The sequence below is a fragment of the Hylaeus volcanicus genome, chromosome 3, assembly GCF_026283585.1.
Source record: "Hylaeus volcanicus isolate JK05 chromosome 3, UHH_iyHylVolc1.0_haploid, whole genome shotgun sequence".
Classification (NCBI taxonomy): Eukaryota; Metazoa; Arthropoda; class Insecta; order Hymenoptera; family Colletidae; genus Hylaeus; species Hylaeus volcanicus.
The window spans coordinates 30,705,660-30,731,562 of NC_071978.1; the positions used below are offsets into that span (position 1 = coordinate 30,705,660).

Below are 25,903 nucleotides of genomic sequence, written 5' to 3' on the forward strand. Positions count from 1 at the left end.
GTGCATTCAAAGAGGTTACCGCTTATTAAGCTGCTCAATGAGCGGGTTTTTGTAGTAGTGACGCCATCGATGGAGAAACGCCCAAGTTTGTAGAGAGAATAGTTCCCACTGATTCCATAAGATGAAGACACTAACTAAAGATAGATTATTGATGCATTAATAACAATAATAGTGTTTAAATAATATATTAAATTAGTATATTGTAGTGTTATAAAGCAAGGAATTGTATTAATTATGTACTTATGAAAAATAAGGAATAACTTATTATAAGGTGTCGCTGGCCCCATCTTACGGAAATGGTAGGAACTATTTTCACTACGAACTTGGACGTTTTGCCACCGATGGCGCCACTGGTACCAAGACCAATATTAATATATTTTATATCTTCACACTTACATAAATAAATTAATAAATAAATATATTAGTATATTTCAATAATTAGCTACTACTAGAGAGCGAACGCTTATTATAAGCTATAGCTTTTCAACCCAACTAACTGTAACCTATATATTTCAATCGAGTTTTTGAGTATCATAAACATCAAAGAATGAACATGACCCAAACGTTTCAAATATGCAAGAAATATATGAGAAATTATAAATTTCTCGATGTAAAAATGATATTAAATTGTCGAAAAATAAACAGTTTGTTTTATTCGTCTCAGGATTCTTTACGTGCGAACGAAGGAAAATCTCGAAACCTTTATCAGCATTTATACTCAAGAATTCTAGCATGTGGTCCTATTACTGTTGCTGATTATATGAAAGAAATTTTAACTCATCCAAGTGCAGGCTACTACATTAATAAAGATGTTTTTGGAGAGAGAGGTGATTTTACAACATCTCCAGAGATCACTCAATTATTTGGCGAAGTATGTTATTATTGTTTTAAGATTTGTAAGTGAATATATATAGTTGAGGTCTATCTATATCTTGACTGTATATTTTTTAGATGATAGCAGTATGGATATTATACGAAAAGACGAAAATTTCGAAAGGTCCTTTTCAAATTATAGAATTGGGTCCAGGTAGAGGAACATTAATTAAAGATATACTGCGGGTATGTTTCTAATGTTAGAAAAAAAAATTAATAACTCATTGTATAAGTATCAATTTATCATGTAGGTGTTTAAGCAGTTACACATTCTAAATGACATATCTGTTCATTTGGTGGAGATCAGCCCTGCTCTTTCCTTAATTCAAGCAAAAAATTTATGTAAAACTATTAAGGAACATGACACTAAAACAAACGAATCTGAACAGAATTCTATTACTTATTATAGAGAAGGTGTTACAGAAGATGGTGTGAATATATATTGGTATCATTCTATTATGGATGTACCTAGAAAATTTAGTATATTCCTAGCAAATGAATTCTTTGATGCATTACCAATACATAAATTTCAGGTATATGAATTACAGTTATATTTAATGGAAGATTATTAATATATATATTATGCAAGCAATTTGAACCTTAGAAAACTGACAGAGGATGGAATGAAGTTCTGGTGGATATAATTGAAGGAAGCAGTGAAGAAAAATTTCGTTATGTGCTATCTAATAAACCAAGCCCTGCTACTCTTTATATATCTGTAAGAATAGATATGCATTCCTGCTTTTAAATTAAAGTAATAAACAAAATTAAGTAAATAAACATTTTGTAGGATGATGAGAAAAGGGATCATGTAGAAATCAGTCCACAAAGTTTATTGGTTGTGGATTATATAGCTCAATATTTATCAGAATGCGGTGGATGTGCTTTAATTAGCGACTATGGTCACAATGGCGATAAAACTGATACTTTCCGTGCATTTTCTCAACATAAAATGCATGATCCATTGTCACGTCCAGGAACTGCAGATTTGACGGCAGATGTCGACTTTGCAGCTTTGATGAAAATCGCAATAAAAAACAATTATGTAATAACATTTGGACCCGTGACACAATCAAATTTTTTGAAAAGTCTTGGAATTGATGTTAGATTAAAACTGCTTTTAAAGAATGCTTCAAAAGAACAAAGAGAACGTTTGGAATCTGAATATCGAATGATTATGGATGAAGATAAAATGGGAACACGTTTTAAATTTTTATCATTATTTCCATCTATCTTGAAAAATCATCTTCAGAGACTACCAGTCACGGGATTCAGTAGTAAATAAAAGTAAAAAATAAAAGTAATGTAAATGAAATTATATCTATCTTAACATCTTCATTGAAAAGTAACACGATAACTTTAAAAGTTGTATTTGTATGTACAAATTCATTTATTAAAATTATATTAAGCACAATTCGTAATCCCACAGTCATAATTTTTCCATATTTCTAAAAATTTGAGTACTTTCTGTCGTTGCTGGTCAAAAGTTTCTTTTTTTGGCTTTCGCCATACATCGTGATCTAAGTCTAACATTCCACCAATAACTTCCTGCGATAAATCAAGTAAAATTGCTTTATTAAAAAGTAAGGTTATGTTTTAATAATTTTTTCTAGAAAAAGTTACCTCTGCAAAATTGTTTGGGAACATCTGTTCATCTTCAATAACATGTGCATAACCTTTATCTGTTTCAAATTCCACCATGAAATAAGATAAACCATTGGGAACGGATCGACGAACGTCTTTGTGTTCAAGATCGATAATTTTTTTATTCATCGACCATTCCGTTTCACACTCCAATAAAGCTTTCTATACCAAGAACATTCAATACAAAGATTAATATTATTATAAATTATTTACTACTAATATATTTACCTTGAAATACATTGGCGCTGATTCACCAATTTCTTTTGGTAAAGGAACACATTCTAATTGCATATGTGAAAACTTGTGACGAGTTTTATAAATTTCATAAAAGACTGGATATTGGTTTAGGTCTACAAACATCTTGTATAAAGCTCGTTTCAATACCTGCAAATAAGACAATTGTAAAGAAAAAAAGTGTATGCTTATAAAAAATATTAAACGTGTCGTGTACCTTCAGCTTTTCCCAAACATTTTCGTCTAATTGTAATTGAGAAGCAACATGCTGTATAGGTGTTATTATACAATGTCCTTCAGTCAAAGAAATATAATTAGGAAGACTCAGACAAATTTCGGAATCCATTGCAACGATCATATGTTTCAACATGTATTTTGAATCAATACACCAACGACAATTATCCAGACTTTTTGATAGCCGTTTGTGTTCCTTGATAGCAAGCGAACGATCTCTCTCATCTTGTTTTGCATCTGATTTAACATGTGTAATTTTTTCTTCAAATATGTCATCCATATCCATATTCTGTAAAGTAGTTTATACATTTATTGGTTAGCATTATCGTTTTAAAATAAATATTTCGTTACACACCTTAGAAGCAAGTTTAACAAATGCTGCATCATCTTCATTTACAGATCTTCCTTTTTCACGTTGGAACTAAACAAAATTGATTATAACATTTGCATCCAGTATTATTAATTACGATTATTTATTTCAGTAGAATACTTACTAATTGTTGCAAAGAATATTTATCGTCATCGAAATAATGCCGCACTCTTTTTCCGGATTCATGTGTTTGTTGAGGTTTGTGTTTTGTTCTTTTTGTAGATTCTGTAGACTGACTTCTGGACTCCAACGGCCTTGTGTTACCTTTTATGTAGAATCAATTGTTAACGAATCATTTACTTTATGTGCAATGATTTTTACATATTTAATGCATACCCTTAACATCAGTTTGTGTAAGAATTACATTTTGAACTTTTTCTGTTTCATCTGACTGCATAGTTTTTGTAGCAAGTTCTGTTGCTTTTTTCAATTGAATTTTTAATTCATCAGCAAGTTTCTATAAAAAGGAAATGCATGAATTTTATGATTTACTACTATTTTTACACCTGTGATATAAATATCCAATACACACGTACAGTATTACCCATTATTTCAGCTTTAACAATCTTTGCTCCTAACTTATTCATTTCTGCTTTTGTTAGAGATTTAGTTTCCTCGGATTCTGAATAATTTATATTGCTATTGTTTTGAGTATCAATTGCTTTTATTTCAGATGCATTTGAATCTAATTCATTTTTTTCAATTTTATCTGACATTTTCGGTCTTTGCCATTTCTTTACAGCAGAACTATGTGTCTTATGTGAGGTGCTAACAACACAATCATCATCAATGGGTTTTTTATATTTCTGCTTTGGCCATTTTTCATACTTCAAATCATCATGTGATCTGTATTCATTTCTATGCTCATTTCTGTCTTGACTTTTAGATGTAGATCTAAAATCTCTGTATCTTTTATTTTGTCTCAAATGGCTTTGAGACTTAAATCTTTTATTATTATATGCAATATTTTCTGATATCTGTTTTTCTGACCCTCTTTCTGCTTCAGATATCATTGATTGTATAACTTCCAAGGACTAAAGAAAAATTTGATATTAACATTATTTTTATATTTTAAAAATAATAAAACATACTTACACCCCATCTTTCAGCTGCAATCTCTTCAAGACTTCTACCCTCGTGTTCTGCTTGTTCTTGTGCTCGTTTAAGACTTTTCCTTAACCAATCTACAGATGCTGTTTGTTTTATATTTGTTTTTATTGAACTACTACTAGGTAGGCCATTGCCACCATGTCTCCAATAAGGATTTAATTCTCTGTCACTTTGACCCAATTTATCCAAATCAGGTTTACCAGCATTTTTATTTATGGTAGAGGATGATGATTTATCCTTATTAAATACACATGGAAATACACTTTTTATATTCATCCAATCTTCTCTTTCGCAAGGTTCTTTTTGTGTTGTTGGAATAGGTATATTTTTCTCTGTAGATACAGATTGTGATACTGACTTTTCCACCCATTCTTGTTCATCCTCGCTACCTGTCTAAAATTGTGTTAATTTTGTAATTAATAGTAGAATAAATATAATAATATTTTAAAAGGTTAAACAAATATAAGAGCAAATTAAATATTTACACTACTTGAACTCGATTCATTGTACTTCTTTTGCTTCCTATGCTTTTTATTTTTCTTCCCTGACTTATGTTTTTCATGTTTAGATTTGCTTTTCTCTTTCTTGTGTTTCATTGTCACTGTTTATCACTTGAAAAACTCTGCTAATAAATATTACACAGTTACGCACCATAAACCTGATAACAGGTTCCTGCAGGTTCCTGTTTTACCTTCAGAATACGCTCCTGTATATTCAGTTGTTGATTGGAATGTCAGATGACGCTAATTGAACTTTCTAATCTAATTTAATAAAATATCCAAAGTATTGGTTTCATTAATTAAGTATTTTTCTTATTAAATACAGGAAAGATTATTTAAGGAAGGCCGCTTAGCAAAGTAACTGCTTTGTATTTATTTACAGCTCTGGCAAGTCACGTGGTTTTGTTACCAAAGCATATCAAAGTGTGTTCTGTATTGTTCTGACAAACGATGACAAAATCTACATTGGAATATTGTTGTAAGTGTTGAAGCTTCTAAAATAAAGTCTACTATTATAAATAAATAGTTATTTATAAAAATCCTACTATTTGAAGCATAGTCCCCTTTCGTTTGTATTTGTAGTCACGTGATCTTGTTTACAGTGGTCCTTCTTTGAATCAAATGCAGTATAGCTTCTTCATAATTTACGTTAAAACTGTACTATAGATGATTTGACCAACCAATAGCGACTACGTAGTTACCGCGTCGTAGATTTTGCCGCGCAAACGTTGCGATCATCGTTCGTGAGATAATTAACCGAATATTGCTTGCCATTTGTGACTTTGTAAGTTAATTGTTATTTTCCATTGTTTCGATAATTTTTTCTTTGCAATTTCGATACATTGTATCCCGTAATGTTACACGTTTGACAGTTTTAGAATAAATGTTTACTAATACTATACAATTTGTTGATACGTTGATTTATCGTTCATAAATCTCTAAAACAGGGCTATGTTTGTAATAGCAGTAAGCAATAATCTTAATGATCATTTCAAGAAATGATTGTTTCCACTAATATACTTAATTTTTAAGAACGTTTTTTATTATAATGATTAATAAACAGAATTTAAGTTCAGTATACAGTTCCACGTAATTATTTGAATTATTTTTTATCAACATTTATTGTAAAATATGTTAGGAATTATTTTTCGTAAAGCAAGTGTCGTTAATTAGTTTTCCAATATTGTGATGTTTATATTTTGTTGTCATAGAAAATGCCTGAATCTGACCAAAGTGATAAAGAAACACAGGATGAAATTCCTACTTTGGAAGTTTCTAATGAATCCAGAGATTCCAATGAACATGTACAAAAAAGAATGCGGGAAGAATCATCAGAGGATGAAGCATCACGTTCATCTTCTAAAAAATTTTGTTCTATTGATAAAACCACATCTGAAGAACATGAAACAGAACATACACCAGAAGTTAATGGTACTCTTGAAGACAAAAAGGATTGTGCAACTATAAATGCTTCTGATAATAAAGAAGATACAAAATGTATATCTGGAGTAGAAGAAAGTGTAGGTAGCGATACGAAAGATTCATATGATCTAAACTTTGAAAATAAAAATGAAGAAGCATCTAATACTGATACAGAAAATAAAACAGTGGCTGAGATTGAGATTTCAATGGATGATCAAAAGGATAATATGTCCACAAAATCTGAAACAAATGTTGATACAAAAGATGCAGTAAAGAAGGAAGAAACGAAAGAAGGGGAAGATGATGTTAAAGGGAAAAAGAAACATGGTAAATCACAAGTCACAGATGCTGAAGTAGTAGAAGGCTTGGAACTTTCTGTAGAATGTGCTAGTGACAAAGAATCTTCAAGTACTTCTGAAAGTGAAGATGAGAAAGACAAAAAACCTAAGACAAAAACTATAATTGTTAAAGCTAAACCTAATGATTCTGAACTTGATGTTAGTTCTTCTGAAGTTGAGAAATCAGATTCACAGGATGCATCTGAAGTCAAGTCCAAAGAAAGTGTTAAAAAGGGGAAAAAAAGGGGCAGAACATCTTTTAGTAAAGCAAAAGGTACAGATTCAGAAGAAAATGACAATGTCTCAGATGAAGATTACAGCCCAAGAACTAAAAGGAAACTTAAGAAAACACTAATGAATAAAAAAGTTACAAAATCACCTTCAGAGTCAAAGAGGGGACGTGGTAGAGGAAGAAAAATAGCTGAAAAAATGGTTGCAAAGGAGGAGGAGGAGGATGAGGAAGAAGAAGAAGAGAAGGAGGAGAAAAAGAAGAAGGAAGATGAAAATTCCGATACAGTGGATGATAAGAAAGCAGAAGAAAGTCTATCCGATGCAGAGTCATCGAAAAGTCAAAATGAAAGTGAAAGCGGCAGTGAAAATGCTTCTAAAGATACAAAAGGAAGAAATAGCATGGTAAGTTTTCAGGACATTTCAATACCAATAATTGTATCTCTTATAAACATACAATTATGAACTAATTTGCTTATATTATTGTAGAAACATGATAATAATAAGAAAATACAAACTCTAAAAAAATACATTAGAGCTGCTGGAATACATGTAAAATCTTATAATGATATATGGGTTGGGTGTAAATCAAATAAAGCAAAAATAACATGCCTCCAAAACTTATTAGAGAAAAATGGAGTTAGTGGAAGACCAACTCTAGAAAAGTGTAAGAAAGCTAAACACAGAAATGAAAAGCTAAAGGATGTTGCTGAATTAAATACAAGCAATATTATATCAGAAGGTTTGTAATTACATACACTTCATCAAAAATTGCAGAAGTATGTTAATAATAATTAACACTTGCAATGTGTATTACTTTTAGGACGCGTCACACGTGCCCAGAGAAATAAGGATTCAAACAAGGAATCAGCAAGAACTCCTGTGAAACAACGTGAAGCACGTAATACATATAAAAGAGTTTTAAGGGTTGTTGATAGTGATTCAGAATGAAACGTGATAAACTTTGGAAGAAATGTTCGAATAATGTTTATATATTACAGTTACATTAATTGTTTACTTATCTGAATGTGGTAAGTATATATTTCATCATTTTATGTAAAAAATTACATGTTATATATGTTCAACATTTTCATGCATAAAAAAAACTGGAACTAGCTAAGTTAAAGGTGGAAATAAGGTATTATATTAAAAGATATCTCGTGTAGCTATATTTTGAAATATGTATAACATAAGTCAAATTTACTTAAATTTATTTTTCAACTTACGAATAACTTACCGTGTAATGAAAGTGTTCCATGGTAAAAATCAGTTTATGTATTTTTAATATATTTACGTATTAGTTCGAAGTATAATCAATGTAACGGTTTTTTGATCTGTGTTGTTTTTGGCTTATGCAAAATTTGTTTGTAATAAGTATATTATTTACAGGTCGTTAATTGCGAATTGTTTATGTTTTGAAATATGATATTTTCTATTATCAAAATTGTTTTAATTTTGTGTGATCGGAATGTTGGACCATTTATTTCTAATTCTAAAGTAAGGTTAAAAATAATTATTACATATAATTTGCTGAACCAATGGAGGAAGATGACTATAATTAACTTCTATAAATTTTGAAAGTATTTTATATGATATGACTGTATTACGTTTTCTGAGAGCAATTTAAATTACATATATTGTAGCAAGTTTTTACATAAATACTATAAATATTTAGTAATAGAACATTCTAATATGATTATATTTAATGAAATAAAATTTGTACACCTTATTATTTTTTAATCAATATATTTATAAATGATGACAATGTTCTAAACGTGAAGATTAATATTGATATTTGTTAAGGAGATGCTTAAACATTAGGTAGAAAATATATTTCTTTACACAAAATTGTGTAAAGTCTTTGTTTTTTTATCGACATGAATTTCCCACTACTGTGAACCTACATAATACACTGTTTCATAACAAAATATGGAAGTGAAAAAAAAAATGGAATAAATATAAAGATATGACGATACAATTACATCATAACCTAATATTAAATTTGCATATGTTGGAATTTTGAAATGCATTCTTTACTGCAGAATATCTTTTTCTCCTTAACTGCTATTCTGCCGTTTAATAAATTTCTCTTACAAATAAAACAACAAAAACAAGATTCTGTTGCGTGAAAATGTAAATCTTTTACTGGAACACCTTGTTGATCGGCAGCGATTACTTTTTCGCACGCGTTACACGTTTTTGCATACGATTTTTGATAACACGGAAGACATAAGGGGCGATCATTCTCTGTAATATATTTTTTTCCAGCTAGAGGAATGTCGCAATCCCAACAACAAAAGTGTTTTATGTGATAGTTATGCCCTTCTGCGACAGTATACTCTCTAACAAAAATAAGCTGAAAAAAAAAACGAATAAAAATTGTATATAAAACATGAAATGTTTAACATTGTTACACAAGAAATGATTACCTCGTCACAGGCAAAACATCTAGGAATTCCTAGGAATGTTGATAAATCTCGGCCACAATATAATTTGTTTTTATAATAAAAGTATACTAAATCTGCTAATAATTCGTTGCATATACTGCAAACAAAGCAACCAGGATGCCACATTGCATGTTTAGCTTTTTCTGTAATTACGGCAACATCACCAACGCGTATTACTTCTTCGCATTTATGGCACTTTTGTGGTTTAATAGCATCCATTGTTAGTTCTTCCATGCCACCGTTTAATTGTTCTATATGCGGTAAATTTTGTACATGGCTCGCTCCACCAACAATTTCGTAAGGGAATATTTGATTTTGCAATTTTTCAGAATAAATAATAGTGGAAGGTGCCGTAAGATTACTTAGTTTTTCTTGATGATTACCAGCATTAGAAACTTCTAGACTCGTTTGTGGTAATAAACATGATCTTCCGTTTAATTTTGAAGGGGTTAACGATGTATTCTGTTGTACTTTGTCTTTCTCATTTGTAGTAACAATTAACGTGGAATCAAGAGGAATTGATTGAACTACTTGTGAATTAGGCTTTATTACTTCTTTCTCTGCCTTTATTAACTTAGGTTCGACAGTATTCCTTTCTATTTTTTTAATTCTATCTTCTGATAGAGTCGATATTCCAGAAGGATTCTTCATAGTAGCAGTAATAGTTGTTTTGTCAGTTCCTTTATCAATGCTTACATTTTGCAATCCACTGTTATTATTTTTTAACAATAAATCATCAGAATCTAAATTTTTGGCAAAACTGGGAACATTATGTGATAACTGATTTTCTTGGTTGCTATATTTATTTGTAAGTTTTTCTCGTATGAACATTAGACCCTTCGAATCCAATGTACTACCAATTATGTCATTTGCGTGTACTGTGCTAGGAGGAAGAAATGCATCTGCTAATATACTTTCCGCGATAGAGGTATCATTGTTAACTGGTTTTGAGTGTAGAAGAGGAGAGGATGGATTTTTCAATGCATCTCTATATGCTTCTTTGCAATATTCCGAAGGATTTGGAAACAGTGTAACTTCCGAATCAACATTTGCAATTGATAAGGAATTCGAAAACTTTAAATGCTCAGTACTTGGAATGTCTTTGTTTATAAAATCTTGACGATTGTCATCGGCTCTTGAATAATTAATCGAATTAATACCCTTATTATAAAGCCCAGTCTTAACTGGTTCCGATTTTGCAATCGCACTATTGTTACTGTTTATGTTATACTTTTCGAGAACTGCTATTTTGTCAGTATTATTAATATCAGTTAATGCTTCTAAATTAGCAGATGTATCGTGTTTGTTGAACATCTCGTGAAAGTCTTTTTTATATGAATTTTTTAGAGTAAAACTACTTGGTGTACGTAATTGAACCATACTCGATTGTACAGTAGCTTTATGTTGTGGACTGAAGCGTTGCATGTCTGTTGCATTAGCGGGTGTCATTAATGATCGTTCAAATGGGCGAGCACCAAGTATCTGTATATGTAAAAAATATTACTCGTAAGTTAATTCAATGATGGAATCGAATTTTTATTATAATAATTTACCTTTGTCACTGTTCCTTGACCTACATATTTTTTTATGCTATCTAAATATTTCTCAAACTCTTTCTTTTCCTGCTCGCTCAATTTATCACAAACTTTGTGATCTATATCATGAAGTGGCAACTGCTTTTGTAATAACTGTCTTCTCAGAGCTGCACCAGTCGATCCTTTAATGGGCAATTTTTCAATGGGAAAGGCTTTCATATAATCTATAGCAAGTTCTTTTGTTGTGTCTGGTGGTATCCACTCAAATGCTTCTTCTGCATATTCTTTTTCATTGTGTATGTGTAACACTAAAACAGTTAAAAATAAACAATTATTATGATAATGTAATATATACATTTTATTTTAATTCTGATGATATTTACATGTGGGCTTTTTCTTATATTTTCTGGAGGATCCAAATAATAAATCAAATTGTGGAAAATCTTCATCGTTAACATCATGATCATCCTTACTGCATTTACAATTTTTACAAGTCTTTCTCCAAAAGTGCAGGTCTAAGCCTGGGCATGTTGCTTTACAAATAACACAAGGTGCTCCTGCTCCAGCTTCATGTGCCAATCGAGGCTAAACAAAATAACTAAAAAATAATCCTAATCTCTTCAAAATAGTATTCATAATATTAATGTATATAATATAGTAATAATTTTAAATATTATAAGTGTTTATACAATTTGTTTCATTTATGATAGCATAAATATATATTGTACAAATGATCTGATTCACTGAAGTATGATAAGATAATTTGTATTGCAATAGATTCCATCATGCTGTACAAGTTAGATGTTCAGTACAAATATTATGGTATTAAATACATAGAATTTCTTTATATTCTCATACTTCGAATAAATAATAACAAAGTAAACAAAATATATTTGTTATTGATAAGATTTTTAAATCTTACAAAGCTCACCTTTCTCTTTCTATTTTCTAGTTCTAACAACCATTTCGGGCGATCGTTTGTCTCAGTGTCGTTCATTTCTAGATAGTTTCTTTTGGTTCTGATATTATTATATTGTTTTTTTTTTGTACAAAAGTACAAACTCGTTTAGCTGCTTGACACTTCTCAAACGCGTGACTCACCGCTATGGCTCACAGAATCTGTCCTTATACTTTCCCCTTCTACCGCACTCGACTTAAGTGGGGACCACTCACAGATGAAACTCTTCAAAAGGACCCACACGTATGCATATACTATCCATATTATACAGTACGTATACTAATGATGCTTGGTTTTCAAGAAGAAAGTATTATGATAAAGAGTTTTTTAACGCGTAAAACTTTGAAGTATAAATTACACCATTAAATTAAATATATAGTCCGATTGTAACGATTTATTTTTATTCACTCCGTATTTGTATACCAGATAAGGATATAGATACGAGGATAAGATTCTTATCTGTATAATAGATAAGGACGTAAAATACGATGAATGGGATTGTTCAAAGGAAGTCGTGATGTCTATAGGATCTCACATTATAATATCTTTATGCGATTGTTTACCTTATCACTATACTCGATGATAATATTTTGTATATACAAATGTACAAAAACATATTAAGTAATAGCATATATTTCATATGCCGTATTTCGATTATTTCTCGAAAGCTTCGTCAAATTCTTCTTGAGAAATCTAAAACAATTATTGCGGATTAAAAACGAATGGAAATGATTGTTCACTTCCAAAATTTTATTCGTTAAATGTACCTTTTTCTTCTTCAATTTTTTAATTAACGCTATATCCTTTGCTAGTTCTTCGATATCTTGTTCGTTTATTTTTCTTTTTTGTTTTTTTATCGGGTTCGTTGACATTTTCTGTTTCATTTTCTTCTCCTTTCGTTGCTTACGATTCTCTTGTCTGTCCAGTTTCTTCTTTTTTGCTTCAGACCAAGGTTCGGTTTCTTTGTGTTTGCGTTTGTGTCTTGTAGGCCACACTCCGCTATCTTGGAAGATCTTCAGTTTTTCTAAACGATTTTGTTCCTTTTGTTTATTTGAATAGGGAATTGAATTAGTATCGATGTCTTCTTGTTCGAAAGACGACGTATCTCTTCCTTTAAGTTCGGGCATTCGAGGCATTCGTAGGAGACCAAAGCTCATTGCAAGTTTTCCTAAATCGATATCTTTCAATCTTAGTATTAAATTACATTCGTGTTTATTGTACGCTTGCACGTAAGATACGAACGCTCTGTTTGCTTTATCAAGAATAAGTCGATCCTGTTTTTGTAATTTTCTCATACATTTTATACATTTTTCGTACGAAATCATAGATGGTTCCAAGATCATATTTTGTAAATCTACTTTTTGATTTCTTTTAATAAAATTTATATATGCATCTTCTGTTTCTAAAAGGAATAATAGTGCATTTCCTTCATTGCCAATTCTAGCAGTCCTGCCACATCTAGAAGAATAAATTAGTCTATACATTATATTTAACCCGAAAAACGAGATTGCATATTATAATATTAATATTTCACCTGTGCACAAAACTACTAGCTGAACAAGGGGGATCGTACTGTAATACCCAATCTACTTCCGAAATATCAACACCACGAGCCATTACATCCGTGCAAATCAAAATACCGCTTTTGATATTTCGAAAATCATTAAATACTTTGTACCTCTTGCCCTTCATTTTGCCATGTATTGCAAGGATTTGAACTGAAGGCAGCATTCTAAAAATGAAGTACATTGTAAGACACATTTACATAAACGTAACGTAAATACTTCGCAATAATACTCACGCTTGTATAACGTGACTGAAATAATCAACACATGCACAGGTAGATAAAAAGATCATATATTTCGAATTAGTTCCTTCTCGTCTAATAAAGTCTATCATTACAGATAATTTGTATTCTGGATCCACAATAGTGTAATGGTTTTTCAAGTTTGATGGTGTAGAAATATTTGCTTTCTCTTTAACAGATACCAAAGCTGGATTTCTTAATCCTGCTCTGATAAGCTGCTGCAATTCTTTTGTCTGTGTTGCAGAGAATAACCCTGTTCTTCTAAGACGTGGTAAATAATTTAATATTGTGTCCAATGTTGCAGAAAAACCTAAATCTAATAATCTGTCAGCTTCATCTAAGATTAATATTTCCTAAAAGTTTAATGATCAGAACTTAACTGAAGAAACACATCTGTGTCATAATTATTATGAGCTTGATATTTTAGAATGAATTACCAATGATTTCACACGTGCTGCTAAATTTATACCCTTACAGTTGCACAATATATCTTCTAATCTACCAGGTGTTGCCACAATGATGTTCACAGCTGCTTTAAGCTTTTCTGCATCTTCTGCAATTGTTCCACCTCCAACAAGTAATATTTGTTTTAAATGTGGGATATTGTTTAAAAACTTTTGTAGAACTTCATTTATTTGTACAGCTAGCTCTCTTGTAGGACTGATTATTATTGCTCCAATTTCTGTAGGCTTCCATTTTTCTTTTCGTTTCTGTTTTATATGCAAAAAGTTTATTTAGTGCCTATTCTTTCTTTATATAAATTCTTGATATGTTTTTTATTTAAATACCTGTAAAATTTCTAGTAAAGGAACTATGAAAGCAAGAGTCTTTCCACTACCTGTTACTGCTTCTGCAGCAACATCTTTACCTTTCAATAATAGTGGAATACAAGCCGCCTATACATAAATAAAAAATATCTATATTAATTGGTTATTAATTACTGTCTATCATTAATTAATTGTTGTTTTAATACTGATATGAGTGCAGAGAGAAACTTTAGTTGAAAAAACGTAAATAAAACCTCTAAATAAATTAATGATTTTTATTGTAAATTTTACCTGTACTGGTGTCATATTAAGGAAGTTTAATTCCTCGATAGTTTTTAATACAGGTTCGCTTAAAGGCACTTCTAATTCTTTCCAATTTTGTGTCTTCATTGTGATTTCAAAATTTTTACACGTTATTTGAATTGAGATATTAAAAATCACGTGTTTGTAACATAGCGACTGATTTTTTTAGGTTATGTTCAAGAATACATCATATTACATATATAGTAAATATGTCAATCTTATTTATTTTTGAATTACTGAATATTTGATTTTCATTGGGAAAATATCGAATTAGTTTTACATAAACAATGTTAAATTTGTAAAAGCAGTATATGTAGCTAAACATGTACTAGATACGTGTTTCTTGTATGATTGTCGTTTAAAATGGGTTGGAAATAGCATGAAGAATAAATTATCATATACAAGTTGGCTTTTAACGCATTGACTTTATTTTGATGTTTTTTTTAAATCTCTTCGATATAAAATTTGTGTCTAACGATGCCACACACTCAACTATCTCTCAGGTAAGGATCATCCTTGCCTCCTTTTCTCTTATATACACGACTAGGTCTAAGGCCGTAATTCAACTTGTCTTTTTCAATGTCACAGCATCTGACAGTATTCGTTTACACGTTAAGAGGTACATAATTAATTCAAGTGTTTCAAGAACAATTTTGAGTATTCAACGCAATGCATTCTTCTCAATCTATTCAGCAATAAAATATTCATATGTTACAATTGTTACAAATTTCTTTAATTTTTTTTTCTAATTTGTAACATGAACTATTTATAAGGAAAAAAAATTTGTTTATAAAAGTCTTACATAGATCATACACTGTCTATGTGTGTAAATCATGCATGGCTTTTAAATATTCTACTACTGAGTTGCCAACTCAATTGACCAAATGAAGTATGGCTAAAGCTGTTTTCTTTTATAATATTATTTTTAGCGTAACATCTTTGTTCTTTTATCTATTTAAACGATGACCTAAAATCTGTATACGTTACTATGGATATATTAGCGTGTAACATCGGAATCATATGCCCTGAGTCACTGAACAAAAAGTAATATAATTTTTAGTACAGGACATTTGTACCCCTTTACATACACACAGATGCTTTCTTGTCACGACATCACCTGGTTGTTTTTAACGACATTGTATGTCGGATCCTTGTTTTTTTTAATACGACATTTTTCCTAATTCGACTTAGTCTCTGCTTCGAGGATCTTATGTATCAGCATCTCATAACAAAACCCATCGTCAACAAACTGCAAAATTTGGAACTGTGTCTGAATCCTTTCGTCACCGTCTTTCGACTTCGCACAATCGTATGTAATTTGATCAAATTTAGAAGAGTTACATCGATCTATTTCTATGCTTTCTGTTCATTGCAGTGAAACATCATGTATGAAAGCGCGAGCAGAATCGTTCCAATAATTACTTCGTGTAAAAAAAAGAGTTTTTACTCGCGTAACATACTCGCAATTTTTCTGCTTTTTTCAGTACTTGGATCTTCAAAGGTACACGCATCATCAGCCTATCAGATAGCTCCCTGCATCAAATCTGCAGGTTGGATTTTGGCTTAATAAATGTTTACAAAGTAGTGCGAACTACTATAATCGAGATTGAAACGTTTTTAAATTTCGTAATAGCCACAGTCCCTCCTTATTTTTTTTCTTTTTCGCTTTCTAAGATATTGTATAGGCACGACCTATCAATATACGATTTCAAAGTATATTTTTGGTTGCCGATTTACTTTTTACATTCCGTCTTCTACTATAAATGAATCTTTAAAATTATGTTTTTTTTCCAGGTATAATATTTAAATTAATAAATTGCATGGTTGTAAACTGCATATTGAAATCTGCTGCGCGTGATAAAAAATTGAAACATAATATTTGAGGGACTATACGTTTATCGAGGATCGTTCGCAATTAGCTGATCCACTCAAAGAAGTCACTTTCAAGATGATCAGCACTTTGCTTCACATTAATGCAACTTTATCTATTTATAAAACACCTTCCACCTATAAAGATTGCTGTTTATTACTTGAATTAGTTTAAAAGATGCATTACTTTTTTTATGGAATGATATTACTATTATCAAGAAAAAAACAAACAATGTTTAGACAATAAGGCAAAACAAGATGGAACTTACACAGCTGCTTATCGGTGTATCAATATAAGATTACAAGCAATAAGTGAAAGCCTCTTCAAGTGCCTAATGCCATCGTGAAAGTAACTTGAATTTGTAAATCTTATTCTATCTCTGCAGAATACTAGTAGTTCCTTCTCTCTTCATCCATTTTTGATCGCAGCTACTGATTGTGCGGCAAAATCACTGGTATAGTTTGCTGCGCTCCAGGGGGTGGTTGCGGCGGTAGGTATTGCATGTGCTGCGGTGGTATCGGTATATGAGGAGGAATTATAGGACACATTATTGGATAACTTGGTGCATGGCCTTGAGGAGGTGGTGGAGGATATGTGGGTTGTGGAGTACCAGGAGGATTGTAAGTGCCTGGTGTGTGTGGTGGATTGGGATTAGCTGGAGAGGGTGTCTGACTTGGTGGTTGTTGGGCAACATGTGGGTGAGGATGCGTATGTGGACCCATATACTGAATGCCAGGAGCCTGTGGTCCTGGCGAGTCATGATGATGATAGGGTGTAGCCATATGTGGCGGTGGGGGTGGTGCCTGAACCATGCGTACCATCTGTTGATATGTCGGTTGGCCAGGATAAGGCACCTGGAATGGTGGATGGAGTGGGGCCGGTGCCATTAAAGGCTGCCCAGTTGCCGCTACCACTTGCATTTGAGACGCTATATCTTGCGCGCGATGTTGGGCATGCATCACCGGCACTGAAATAATTAGAATAAGGTATTATTTATGTTAATAATAAACTGACAAGTTTGGCCATATAAGCAATCGATCAAATATTACTTTATTTTTTCATAAATTCATCAGTTATGTGTCAATGAATAAACGATTACTTTTGTAACCAAAATTGTCAGTTTATATAAAAAATTTAGCAAGCATTAAAATATTTTAATTTTTATATTACTAATATTGCGAGAAAGAGAATCTTTGCGTTTTTTAATACGGCACGAGGAACCTTTATTAACACAGAAAATTGTATTAGAATATTGGAAACAAGATGCGGATACCTAGATACTGACCCTTCCGGAACCTTGTCACAGGTTGAGCTGGCGGTTGACTGAATGCAGTTGGTGGTTGGCTAGTCATGACATACGCTGGCATGACTACAGTTGCAGGCATTGTTGCGCCAGTGTACTGTGGTGTTTGTGGTGTGTGCGGTCTACTAGGTGTTGGTGTACTTGGCGATCGCTAAAAATAAGGTTATATTATAATCCAATTATGATTTAAATTAAGCACAACGAATTACAATTTTAAAATAATTAACTTACCGGTGTGAAAGGCTTGGTATTTGGATTAAATTCTTTAGCATTTGGATTTAGTGTTGACTTCTTGAAAGCCGTCGTAATTTTGTCAACAGCAGATTCTTGTGGTGGTTGTGGTACAGTGACTGTGTTGGTTGTAGTTTGTTGCTGCTGTTGTTGTGGTTGAGGTGGACTCGTGGCCCTTGCAGGTAATGGTCCCGGCGGTGGTTTACTGGTAACCACAGTTTCTTCTTGAACTGTTTGATTCTGATGTTGTTGCGACTGCTGTGTATTTGGATGATGTTGCTGTTGAGGTGGCTGCTGTTGCGTTTGTTGTGGCGTTGTGTGTTGATGGGGCGATTGGTGATGTGTTTGAGTAATTTGTGTCGATGAATGAGAATCTTGTTGATGTTGGTGCTGCTGTTTTCTTGTTACTGGCGGTGCGTCTTGTGCTTGTGTGTCTGTTAATTTGAAATCTGTGGCAAACTGTCTGAGTTCTGAATGCTGTTCTTCCCTACTGCGTGGTGTTGGAACCTTGAACAATATATAAATATCTCGTAATTATTTCGTAAAAATGAATGTTTCAAAACATCATTTATAAATAATATTTAATTACCTTTCTATGATCCGATTTGTGCGGTACTATCTCACACCGTTGTCCCTCTACTGAAGCTTGCTGTTGTACCTGACTATGTTGTTGATGTGATGATTGCTGCTGTTGGTGGGATGTAGTGACGTTCGTCTGAGGGAATGGTGCTGGTGGAGCTTTATCAGCTTGATACACTTGCTGCCTGCCAGGACGTTCCCTTTTCTCGGTGTTTATTTTAGTCGACGGAGTTTGCTGTTGTTGCGGTGGAAAGTTCACTTGCGGTATTGAAGGAGTAGCTTGAGATTGCGGTTGTGTTTGTTGCATCACAGGTACTATAAATATCATACAAGTAACCAGTAAACATTTTATATCAAATTAGTATTATTATAAATGTTAATTCTTAATACCTGGTGGTGGTGGTTGCGTTGCTGGTGGAGGTACAAACGGCGGTGGAGGATTATTATATGTAACTACCACTCCACTAGGTGGCATTCCCATATTTAAAGATACTGGATGTTGTACAGAAGGATGAGCGCTTTGCATTCCTATAGGGAGGTTAGACGATGGGGGAACGTTGATGTTTACATTGGACGGAGGTTGTTGATTGAAAACGTTTTTATTGGTAGCTGTAGGTCCTGGCGAAGGTGGGGGTTCATTAGATCTCATTAATTTCCCACTGTTTCCATTCTTCTTCTTCAGCGGGGGTGGAATATATTTTCCCTCGTTCGGCCTCACCTAAAATTATGTTAATAATTAAAAAAAGACAGCTAATTCCACGCGTTATTACACAATTATGACAATAGCAATAAACTGCACCACAGCTGCGAATCTCTCCTCTTCGTCGCCATTTTCCAGTTCTAATCTCGCCTTGTGATTTGGTTGTGATTCTATTTCGTTTGCTATTTCTGCAGCTTTTTGTTCTTGTTCCTTGTAATCCTTCGTATCCTTCCTTTGAAGCGGCAAAGTGTAAGCCGCCAGAGTTGGTTCGTATGTCGTTTGGACTCCGTACTTTTGTTCATTTTTACGAAACATATCATTAGCATCCCACCCATTCTGTAAACAGTTTACATTCAAGCTTGAACCCATTATTCATATGTTTATAGACATACATCGTCTTAAAGAAATACTTACAGTAGTACCATCTAATTCTAAATCATCCCCATTCATAGTAGCAGGAGGAGCATCCCAAGGCTCCAACTCTTTCTCACCGATTACACCATTGTATTTACTAATAGCAGTGTCTGTTTGGAAAGTGTCTCGTATAGCATAATCTAAATCAACATCCTTTGCAGACATTGTAATGATATCTTGTGGCTTAAAAATCAATTTTTCTACTATACTATCCACGCTTATCTTTCCTGAACCTTCTACGCGATGTGCCATTTCTAAGACAACATCGAATTGGCTGGAGAACGTGCGAAAAATACCTTCGTATACCGAACCATTCAATGTCTGAATCTATTATAAAAATAAGAAGAGTGTAATATGTATTAAAAGTAGAGAAATAGTAAAAAAGTAAAGATCATTTATTTTATTTTTTATTTTAACCTTATTAAATAATAGCATGATCTTTAATGAAACAAATTCCAGTACCTGTACAATGTTACCAACATGACTGGTTATCGCATGCATGAAATGAGCATTTTTATATACACCTTCGGCAGCAACACATCTTTCTTGCGGACCACGAGCACGAGGAGATCTAAAAATTAGGTAATACTTGTAATTTTATTAAAAATTAAGTTATACAAATTCTGTTGTAGATGAAATCAAGAGAAAACAGTACAAAAACAGAGAGAGAAGTGATATGAACTCCTTGACTAGAAATGGCTCACACATGTGTGTCCTAAGGAATTGTTTCTGGAGATAGAGTCTCATGTATCTTTTGAAAAAGCTGTTTCTTTGGTGAAATTGTGGCATTAAAATTGATACAATGTATGAATAGAACATTTATGAAACGAGAAAGTTTGAAATTTCTAAGATTTGTCTTGGGGTAAAAAATCGAAGTAGTGGATTAAAGAATTTGTTCTAAAATGGAACAAAGAGGTACCTGTTGGTATTCGAACGATTCTTTCTTTTGCTATTCATTTTGCCACCCGACGAGGACTCTTCGCCAGTGGTTGGTGGATTTCTGCCGCCGGTTTGTTGCGGGCCTTCTCGTTTCTTAGTGGGGACCGGAATTTTGACTAATTTCCCGGTGACTGCTCAACGTCAAGAATATATTTTCGATCGAACGTCCCGATACGGGAGGATATTGTGAATCGTTGTTTCGCGGGCTCCTCGTTAGATACGGGAGAATTCGATTCGAAATCTTGCTCGACCCCGAAACGATTGACAGGAGGCCGTATTGGCCGTAACAACTATCAACATTCACGATCGCGTTTCAGTCACGATCGTTTGTAGGTTATGCGCCAATGGTACTGTTACCTAAACACTCTTTCGCGAAAGTCTAGCGCGTGCGTGACTTTCGAGTTTAGACAGATAGAGGAGTGCGAGTAAAGAAAGCAGGAACACTTGGTATTCGAGGAGACGTACGGGGGAACACGGTGTCTGCCCGCCACGACACACACGATATCTTGCTGGTGCGTGACGTAACTCCGTTCTCTTTACGCAGGAAATCACGCTTGTGGAATTTCGCGTCGGAGGAGTTTAGAAAGGAACGATGGTAGCCCCCGGACAATGATTTTGGCCACGATATTGTATTTCTACTTAATTAATCAACATGTGGTAAACGATAAAACTTAGCACAAGTCGCCCGATCAGCCTGATCCCGGTGACTGTCGGTTACAGTCGCCACCTAGCGAGAAATGAATGGACCACTCGATAAAGATCATCCGCAATTCCCTGCCAAAGAACTTGTTTTCATTGGGCGTCATCCCTCCTTACACTTTCTTTCCTAATGGAAATCCATCTTAACTTTGTTCATTCTTTGTACTAACCCCTTTTATTAACCAGTTACTATTACTCAACTAATTCTTCTCATTTAATCAACACTCTATGGATTGTTCTTCAAAATTTAATCACTAGAAAATTAATCGTAATATACGTTAGTTGATTAGTAAAATTCATCGACGATTTACGGTTGAATCATTTGAACATATTTTCGAGCGTTAGATAAATCAAGCGCATCGTTCGGTATATATTTATCCAGATAACGAATGGCGAATACGAATGTAACGATTAGCGATTCATCTAGATAATAACGTTTTCAAATAACGTTGAGGGATGAATAAAAACTAAAACTTCATCTTCATTGTTTTTTGGGGACTTTCGAAATATAGAAATATATTCTTAAGTAGTTGAATTTTGTAAACTTTCGATGTTTTCGATTCGATCGTTATGATTGACGATTAACTTAAATATCGATAGTCATGCACGGTTACCGATTAACATAGTCGTAAATCAATTTAATGGCTCACTACTCACTGCTCCATAAAGCCGTCTAGATTTAGGTAAGTTCACATAAATCCAAAGATAATGAGAATGTATTACAACAAAATATAAAATAAACGTACTCCTACATTAGTACTTTATTTGTAACTAAAATTCTTGGTTTCATGGCAAGCAATTGTAGAAAGTCCATCATTTAAGAGACCGTTTGCGTCGATTAGAATTTCTGTGCGCATCTCCTTCGTCCTCGTTATAAATCGTGTGCAATTTTCGAACAAGATTCTTCGTCCTATCTGTGATAAAATTATCCACTTGACCTAGGATATTGACGCACTGAATCATCCACTCGAATCTCTTGTCTATTTTTTTCAATTTCTCAATATGACCAGACGATCCATCCGAGACAGCATTTGAAAGTTTTTCCAGTATGTCTTTCCGTTTCTTCGCGTACTCTTCTTCAGCGTACGTCATCATCATCTGACGAAAATTCAATAATGATATGATTTCAGGTTGTAAACAGAGGCTGAGAAGGAAAGAAAGAAAATCATTTGACTCACCACAGATGTCGCGATAAACAGCAACAATAAAATCTTCATTTTTCTCGAGAAGCAGCTTTCACATTCAGATATTTTTTGAAATAAAACTACAATTTAGGTAACGATCGTCGAATTTTATACATCGTATGTTTCGCGACACTATCGCGAACGGAGGGACAGATCGCTACATTACCGGTTTTCGATCATTTGAGAGGTTCGCTTACGTCCGCCGACAAATATATTTCTTTCGTTTGAAATGCTTTAATGTGTTTCAGAGAAACGGTATTCGCTGACGATGATCAATCCATGACACGGTTAACTGTAGAACATTAAACATTCTTAAAGATTGAGCAATTCGTTTAGCAAAGGTAAACATTTAAATTGCTATTTCATAACGAATAATGGAATTTTTGCGGAGGTAAGCTAAATGATACCGTTCTCCTAACTTTGACCCTATTGCGCTCGTATCGTGTCGAAACACCATGCATACATACAGTCAGCCCCATAAATATTCGTGTCCTCTATGTTTATTAACTCTCCTCTCCTACGGTCGGGTCAAAAGCGATCGACATTTAGTTCCATCATTAGGTTCCATCAAAAGTTACAAATAAATATTAATTTGGTTTTAATGAATAATATCACTATTCGTACGTGATAAATGCGTTTTTAGGTGAAAAATGGCCTAGAAATATAGCAAGGTCGGATCTCCGATCCAACCGTAGTAAATATGTGATCAGAAACCACCGTCGAAGAGGAGGGTTCAAGAAATTTGACTCAGATGAGAGGTTTCATGTTTACAAACAATAGGCCCGACTGCATACGCCAGCGTCCTTTTTTTTTATTGGCATACTATATTCGACATTAAATGAAAACAACAGTCACGTTGAGTCGATCGCGTAGGACGTATCTCGAATACAAACATACCAAACGTTGGTATTGGTTCGCATTACAGGCCTCGCAACGCATATTCAAGGGTCTTTAGAGTTACTGTAAGACGTCGTACGTTCGGTGGATGAAACAATTGAGCAGAGAAACGATAAATTCGGATCAATTATGTTTAATATTCATTCAACTGATAAATATAATACAGAATCCGATAACAAAATCGTGAAACGTCTTCATAGAATTCGGAAAAGAATACTTGTTCAGAACGCGATCGGTGATCCTCCGAGTACGAGGAATTCACGGACGAATTCGTTTAGCTTTGCTGAGTCGCGACTTGCTGAAGATTGTTGTTCAGGTTCTGCGTTGCCTGGACTGCGAGATCGACCGCTTGTTTGGTGAACTTGGCAAGGTCCTCCTGCATCTTTTCAGAGTGTTGGCTCAAAGATTTCGCGGCCTTGTCCGATTCCTTGAGCATCACTTGAACTCCTTGCTGAAACTTGGCCTGTAAATCGGCGACCTGTTGCTGAGCGTTCGGGATTCCGCTGCTGATATCATCCACGGCCTTGCTCAGCTTGGTCTTGAAGTCGTTCCACATATTTTCCAACTCGGGGCTCCTCTCTTTCACCTGAAGCACGGAAATGCCTCGTTAACGGAGAAGGAGAAGGCTAGTTAAATCTTGTAAGCCTTAAATTTACACGAAGGAGATAATTAAGAGATTAGGAGCGAATGGTTTGAGATTGAAAGCGAAAACAGCTTTATTTACGACCTATTGAAAACAAAGATGGGTACGTTGAGTAGCGTTGAAATAAAATTTGGAGACTACTTGCCTCTGCAGTGACGTTCGTCATATACTGTTGGATATTGGTTACGAATTGGCTGCTTTGCTCCTTCACGGTTTTAACGATGGTCTCTTGATCGGGTAGGTTCAACTGTTCCTGAATTTGTTTGCCCAGATTGTTGATGCTCGTTTGAGCTTGGCTGATCAAATCGCTTAATTGAAGCTCTGGAGATGTTGGAGTATTAGCGCTGGTGGCTGGTGCAACTTTGGCCTCGCACACAAGCGCTAAGGCTGCGACGAATGCGACGATACTCTTCATTTTTCTTGAATTCTTCGCGGAACAACTAGAAAGTGACTGGTGCGCCAGCTGCGCGAGCTTCTACTCTTATAGGCGATTCTTATCGAGGGTGCACGAGGGCACACAGTGCCGGCTATCTTTCCACGACGATGATTGCATCCCTCTTAAAATGACACGACAAAGAGAATTTTCCACAGTTGTCTTTCCTCAGTGACAATCCGCGTTCACCAGGTGATAAGGAATTCTATATACTCGGATACGTTTCAGCTGGAGAGTTTGTAAAAAGTTGATAAAACGCGTACCTTTCAGGCTAAATTGATCGTACGTGTTCAACGTTTGATGATTACACCAAGTTCGGCTTTAAATTACCTGTGACTTATGAATTATGCCCTGGAACAGTGTTTTTTTGTTCAAACTTGACCCTACAGGCCTGAGAATATAAAATTAAAAGCGTTGAATTTCGTTGGTTTCCTATGTCTTAGTTTGAACTTGTTACGTGTTATTTACTTAGATAATATACATGACTCTTTTTGCAATTTATTAAATACTGGTCTAGTATCGTATCTTATTAATTTGTTCGTTGCAGATAATTTCGACAACTAAGCATACATCGTCGATTTCAGATCGATACTCGAAAGTCAGAGGTCGAGGTAAGATCAAAATTATCGTTAATTTTAATTTACTTCTGTCCTGTTATACTAAAGACAGAATCTTAGATCATCCTAATGTTTTTACATTGAAACCCTTGTAAACATTAACGAAAAATTTTATTCGTAGAAATTGGAGCTGAGTATACGAGAGGACATTTCAGCGACTCAGCAAGTTGCTCGATCACGTTTTTCGTGTTTAAAAATACTCGGTAAAAATATGTGTATGTGTAGATTCTCATAGAAAGCCACGTCAAGGGGGCAAGGTCCTACGGATAAAACTATATCGATCCGCTTGTTGATTCTAGTATCGTTGCACATGCACGTGCGATCTTCAAAGTCCATATGGGACAGTTCTGTATTTTTTTAGATACATATATGTATACATAATTATAGTCGCGAACGTGTGCTGTTAGTCAATAGAAATCTCAATCCATGACCATTTCAATTTTACAACTTCGACTCCGTGTCGGTACACTTTCACCCGATAAGAGCCGAGATAGTAGGGAATCTCTTATCTTGCTGTGGTCAGATTTTGTACAAGCTCTTGTCGCTATTACTCTACCGAATACGATTATTTTTGGGAGGCTATTTTCAGCAACTAAATGCTAATAATAAGAAATCGAAATTGTT

The 25,903-nt window shown here is 33.8% G+C and overlaps 7 protein-coding genes and 1 long non-coding RNA gene across 16 annotated transcripts; 3 read left to right on the plus strand and 5 right to left on the minus strand.

Moving 5' to 3' along the window:
• Positions 1 to 96: 96 nt before the first annotated feature.
• Positions 97 to 5,440, plus strand: LOC128873393 (protein arginine methyltransferase NDUFAF7, mitochondrial). Of its 4 annotated transcripts, none has more exons than XM_054116959.1 (6): positions 97 to 353; positions 665 to 871; positions 952 to 1,059; positions 1,125 to 1,406; positions 1,478 to 1,591; positions 1,664 to 2,299. In XM_054116959.1, the coding sequence occupies exons 1-6, from the start codon at positions 297 to 299 to the stop codon at positions 2,156 to 2,158; spliced, it is 1,263 nt and encodes a 420-aa protein (XP_053972934.1). In that variant the 5' UTR covers positions 97 to 296; the 3' UTR covers positions 2,159 to 2,299. The 4 variants fall into 4 exon arrangements, with proteins under 4 accessions (XP_053972934.1, XP_053972935.1, XP_053972933.1 ...); XM_054116960.1 differs by having other exon boundaries at positions 282 to 299; XM_054116958.1 differs by lacking the exon at positions 97 to 353 and adding an exon at positions 5,348 to 5,440 and having other exon boundaries at positions 376 to 871; positions 1,664 to 2,160.
• Positions 2,212 to 5,225, minus strand: LOC128873387 (CWF19-like protein 2). Its single transcript, XM_054116951.1, has 10 exons — positions 4,951 to 5,225; positions 4,451 to 4,858; positions 3,892 to 4,389; positions 3,692 to 3,812; positions 3,480 to 3,619; positions 3,341 to 3,406; positions 2,969 to 3,274; positions 2,746 to 2,901; positions 2,497 to 2,679; positions 2,212 to 2,421 (listed from the first exon to the last, which is right to left on the minus strand). The coding sequence occupies exons 1-10, from the start codon at positions 5,059 to 5,061 to the stop codon at positions 2,278 to 2,280; spliced, it is 2,133 nt and encodes a 710-aa protein (XP_053972926.1). The 5' UTR covers positions 5,062 to 5,225; the 3' UTR covers positions 2,212 to 2,277.
• Positions 5,425 to 8,682, plus strand: LOC128873390 (DNA ligase 1-like). 3 transcript variants are annotated; one of them, XR_008456404.1, is made up of 5 exons: positions 5,590 to 5,749; positions 6,177 to 7,358; positions 7,443 to 7,695; positions 7,777 to 7,984; positions 8,343 to 8,682. XR_008456404.1 is itself a non-coding variant. In XM_054116955.1 (4 exons), exons 2-4 carry the CDS (start codon positions 6,180 to 6,182, stop codon positions 7,902 to 7,904), a joined length of 1,560 nt encoding a protein of 519 aa, XP_053972930.1. In that variant the 5' UTR covers positions 5,425 to 5,443; positions 6,177 to 6,179; the 3' UTR covers positions 7,905 to 8,682. The 3 variants fall into 3 exon arrangements, 2 of the variants coding, with proteins under 2 accessions (XP_053972930.1, XP_053972929.1); XM_054116955.1 differs by lacking the exon at positions 5,590 to 5,749 and adding an exon at positions 5,425 to 5,443 and having other exon boundaries at positions 7,777 to 8,682; XM_054116954.1 differs by having other exon boundaries at positions 7,777 to 8,682.
• A 265-nt stretch (positions 8,683 to 8,947) lies between these two features.
• On the minus strand, positions 8,948 to 12,116 carry LOC128873386 (paxillin-like). 2 transcript variants are annotated; one of them, XM_054116949.1, is made up of 5 exons: positions 11,867 to 12,116; positions 11,319 to 11,520; positions 10,954 to 11,243; positions 9,383 to 10,882; positions 8,948 to 9,309 (listed from the first exon to the last, which is right to left on the minus strand). In XM_054116949.1, the coding sequence occupies exons 1-5, from the start codon at positions 11,930 to 11,932 to the stop codon at positions 8,950 to 8,952; spliced, it is 2,418 nt and encodes an 805-aa protein (XP_053972924.1). In that variant the 5' UTR covers positions 11,933 to 12,116; the 3' UTR covers positions 8,948 to 8,949. The 2 variants fall into 2 exon arrangements, with proteins under 2 accessions (XP_053972924.1, XP_053972925.1); XM_054116950.1 differs by having other exon boundaries at positions 11,319 to 11,533.
• A 16-nt stretch (positions 12,117 to 12,132) lies between these two features.
• On the minus strand, positions 12,133 to 15,029 carry LOC128873388 (probable ATP-dependent RNA helicase DDX55 homolog). Its single transcript, XM_054116952.1, has 7 exons — positions 14,759 to 15,029; positions 14,489 to 14,596; positions 14,138 to 14,410; positions 13,695 to 14,053; positions 13,428 to 13,625; positions 12,661 to 13,351; positions 12,133 to 12,586 (listed from the first exon to the last, which is right to left on the minus strand). The coding sequence occupies exons 1-7, from the start codon at positions 14,855 to 14,857 to the stop codon at positions 12,548 to 12,550; spliced, it is 1,767 nt and encodes a 588-aa protein (XP_053972927.1). The 5' UTR covers positions 14,858 to 15,029; the 3' UTR covers positions 12,133 to 12,547.
• Positions 15,030 to 15,180: 151 nt separating this feature from the next.
• On the minus strand, positions 15,181 to 22,323 carry LOC128873385 (ataxin-2-like protein). Of its 2 annotated transcripts, none has more exons than XM_054116947.1 (9): positions 20,787 to 22,323; positions 20,330 to 20,438; positions 19,868 to 20,194; positions 19,553 to 19,789; positions 19,144 to 19,471; positions 18,764 to 19,068; positions 18,175 to 18,681; positions 17,926 to 18,094; positions 15,181 to 17,607 (listed from the first exon to the last, which is right to left on the minus strand). In XM_054116947.1, exons 1-9 carry the CDS (start codon positions 20,822 to 20,824, stop codon positions 17,069 to 17,071), a joined length of 2,559 nt encoding a protein of 852 aa, XP_053972922.1. In that variant the 5' UTR covers positions 20,825 to 22,323; the 3' UTR covers positions 15,181 to 17,068. The 2 variants fall into 2 exon arrangements, with proteins under 2 accessions (XP_053972922.1, XP_053972921.1); XM_054116946.1 differs by having other exon boundaries at positions 17,914 to 18,094.
• A 1,380-nt stretch (positions 22,324 to 23,703) lies between these two features.
• Positions 23,704 to 24,699, minus strand: LOC128873398 (uncharacterized). Its single transcript, XM_054116966.1, has 2 exons — positions 24,375 to 24,699; positions 23,704 to 24,172 (listed from the first exon to the last, which is right to left on the minus strand). Exons 1-2 carry the CDS (start codon positions 24,642 to 24,644, stop codon positions 23,861 to 23,863), a joined length of 582 nt encoding a protein of 193 aa, XP_053972941.1. The 5' UTR covers positions 24,645 to 24,699; the 3' UTR covers positions 23,704 to 23,860.
• A 125-nt stretch (positions 24,700 to 24,824) lies between these two features.
• LOC128873402 (uncharacterized) lies at positions 24,825 to 25,673 on the plus strand. Of its 2 annotated transcripts, XR_008456409.1 has the most exons (3): positions 24,825 to 24,944; positions 25,210 to 25,273; positions 25,401 to 25,673. It is a non-coding gene; the product is annotated as an uncharacterized LOC128873402 (long non-coding RNA). The 2 variants fall into 2 exon arrangements; XR_008456408.1 differs by having other exon boundaries at positions 24,841 to 25,273.
• Positions 25,674 to 25,903: the final 230 nt, after the last annotated feature.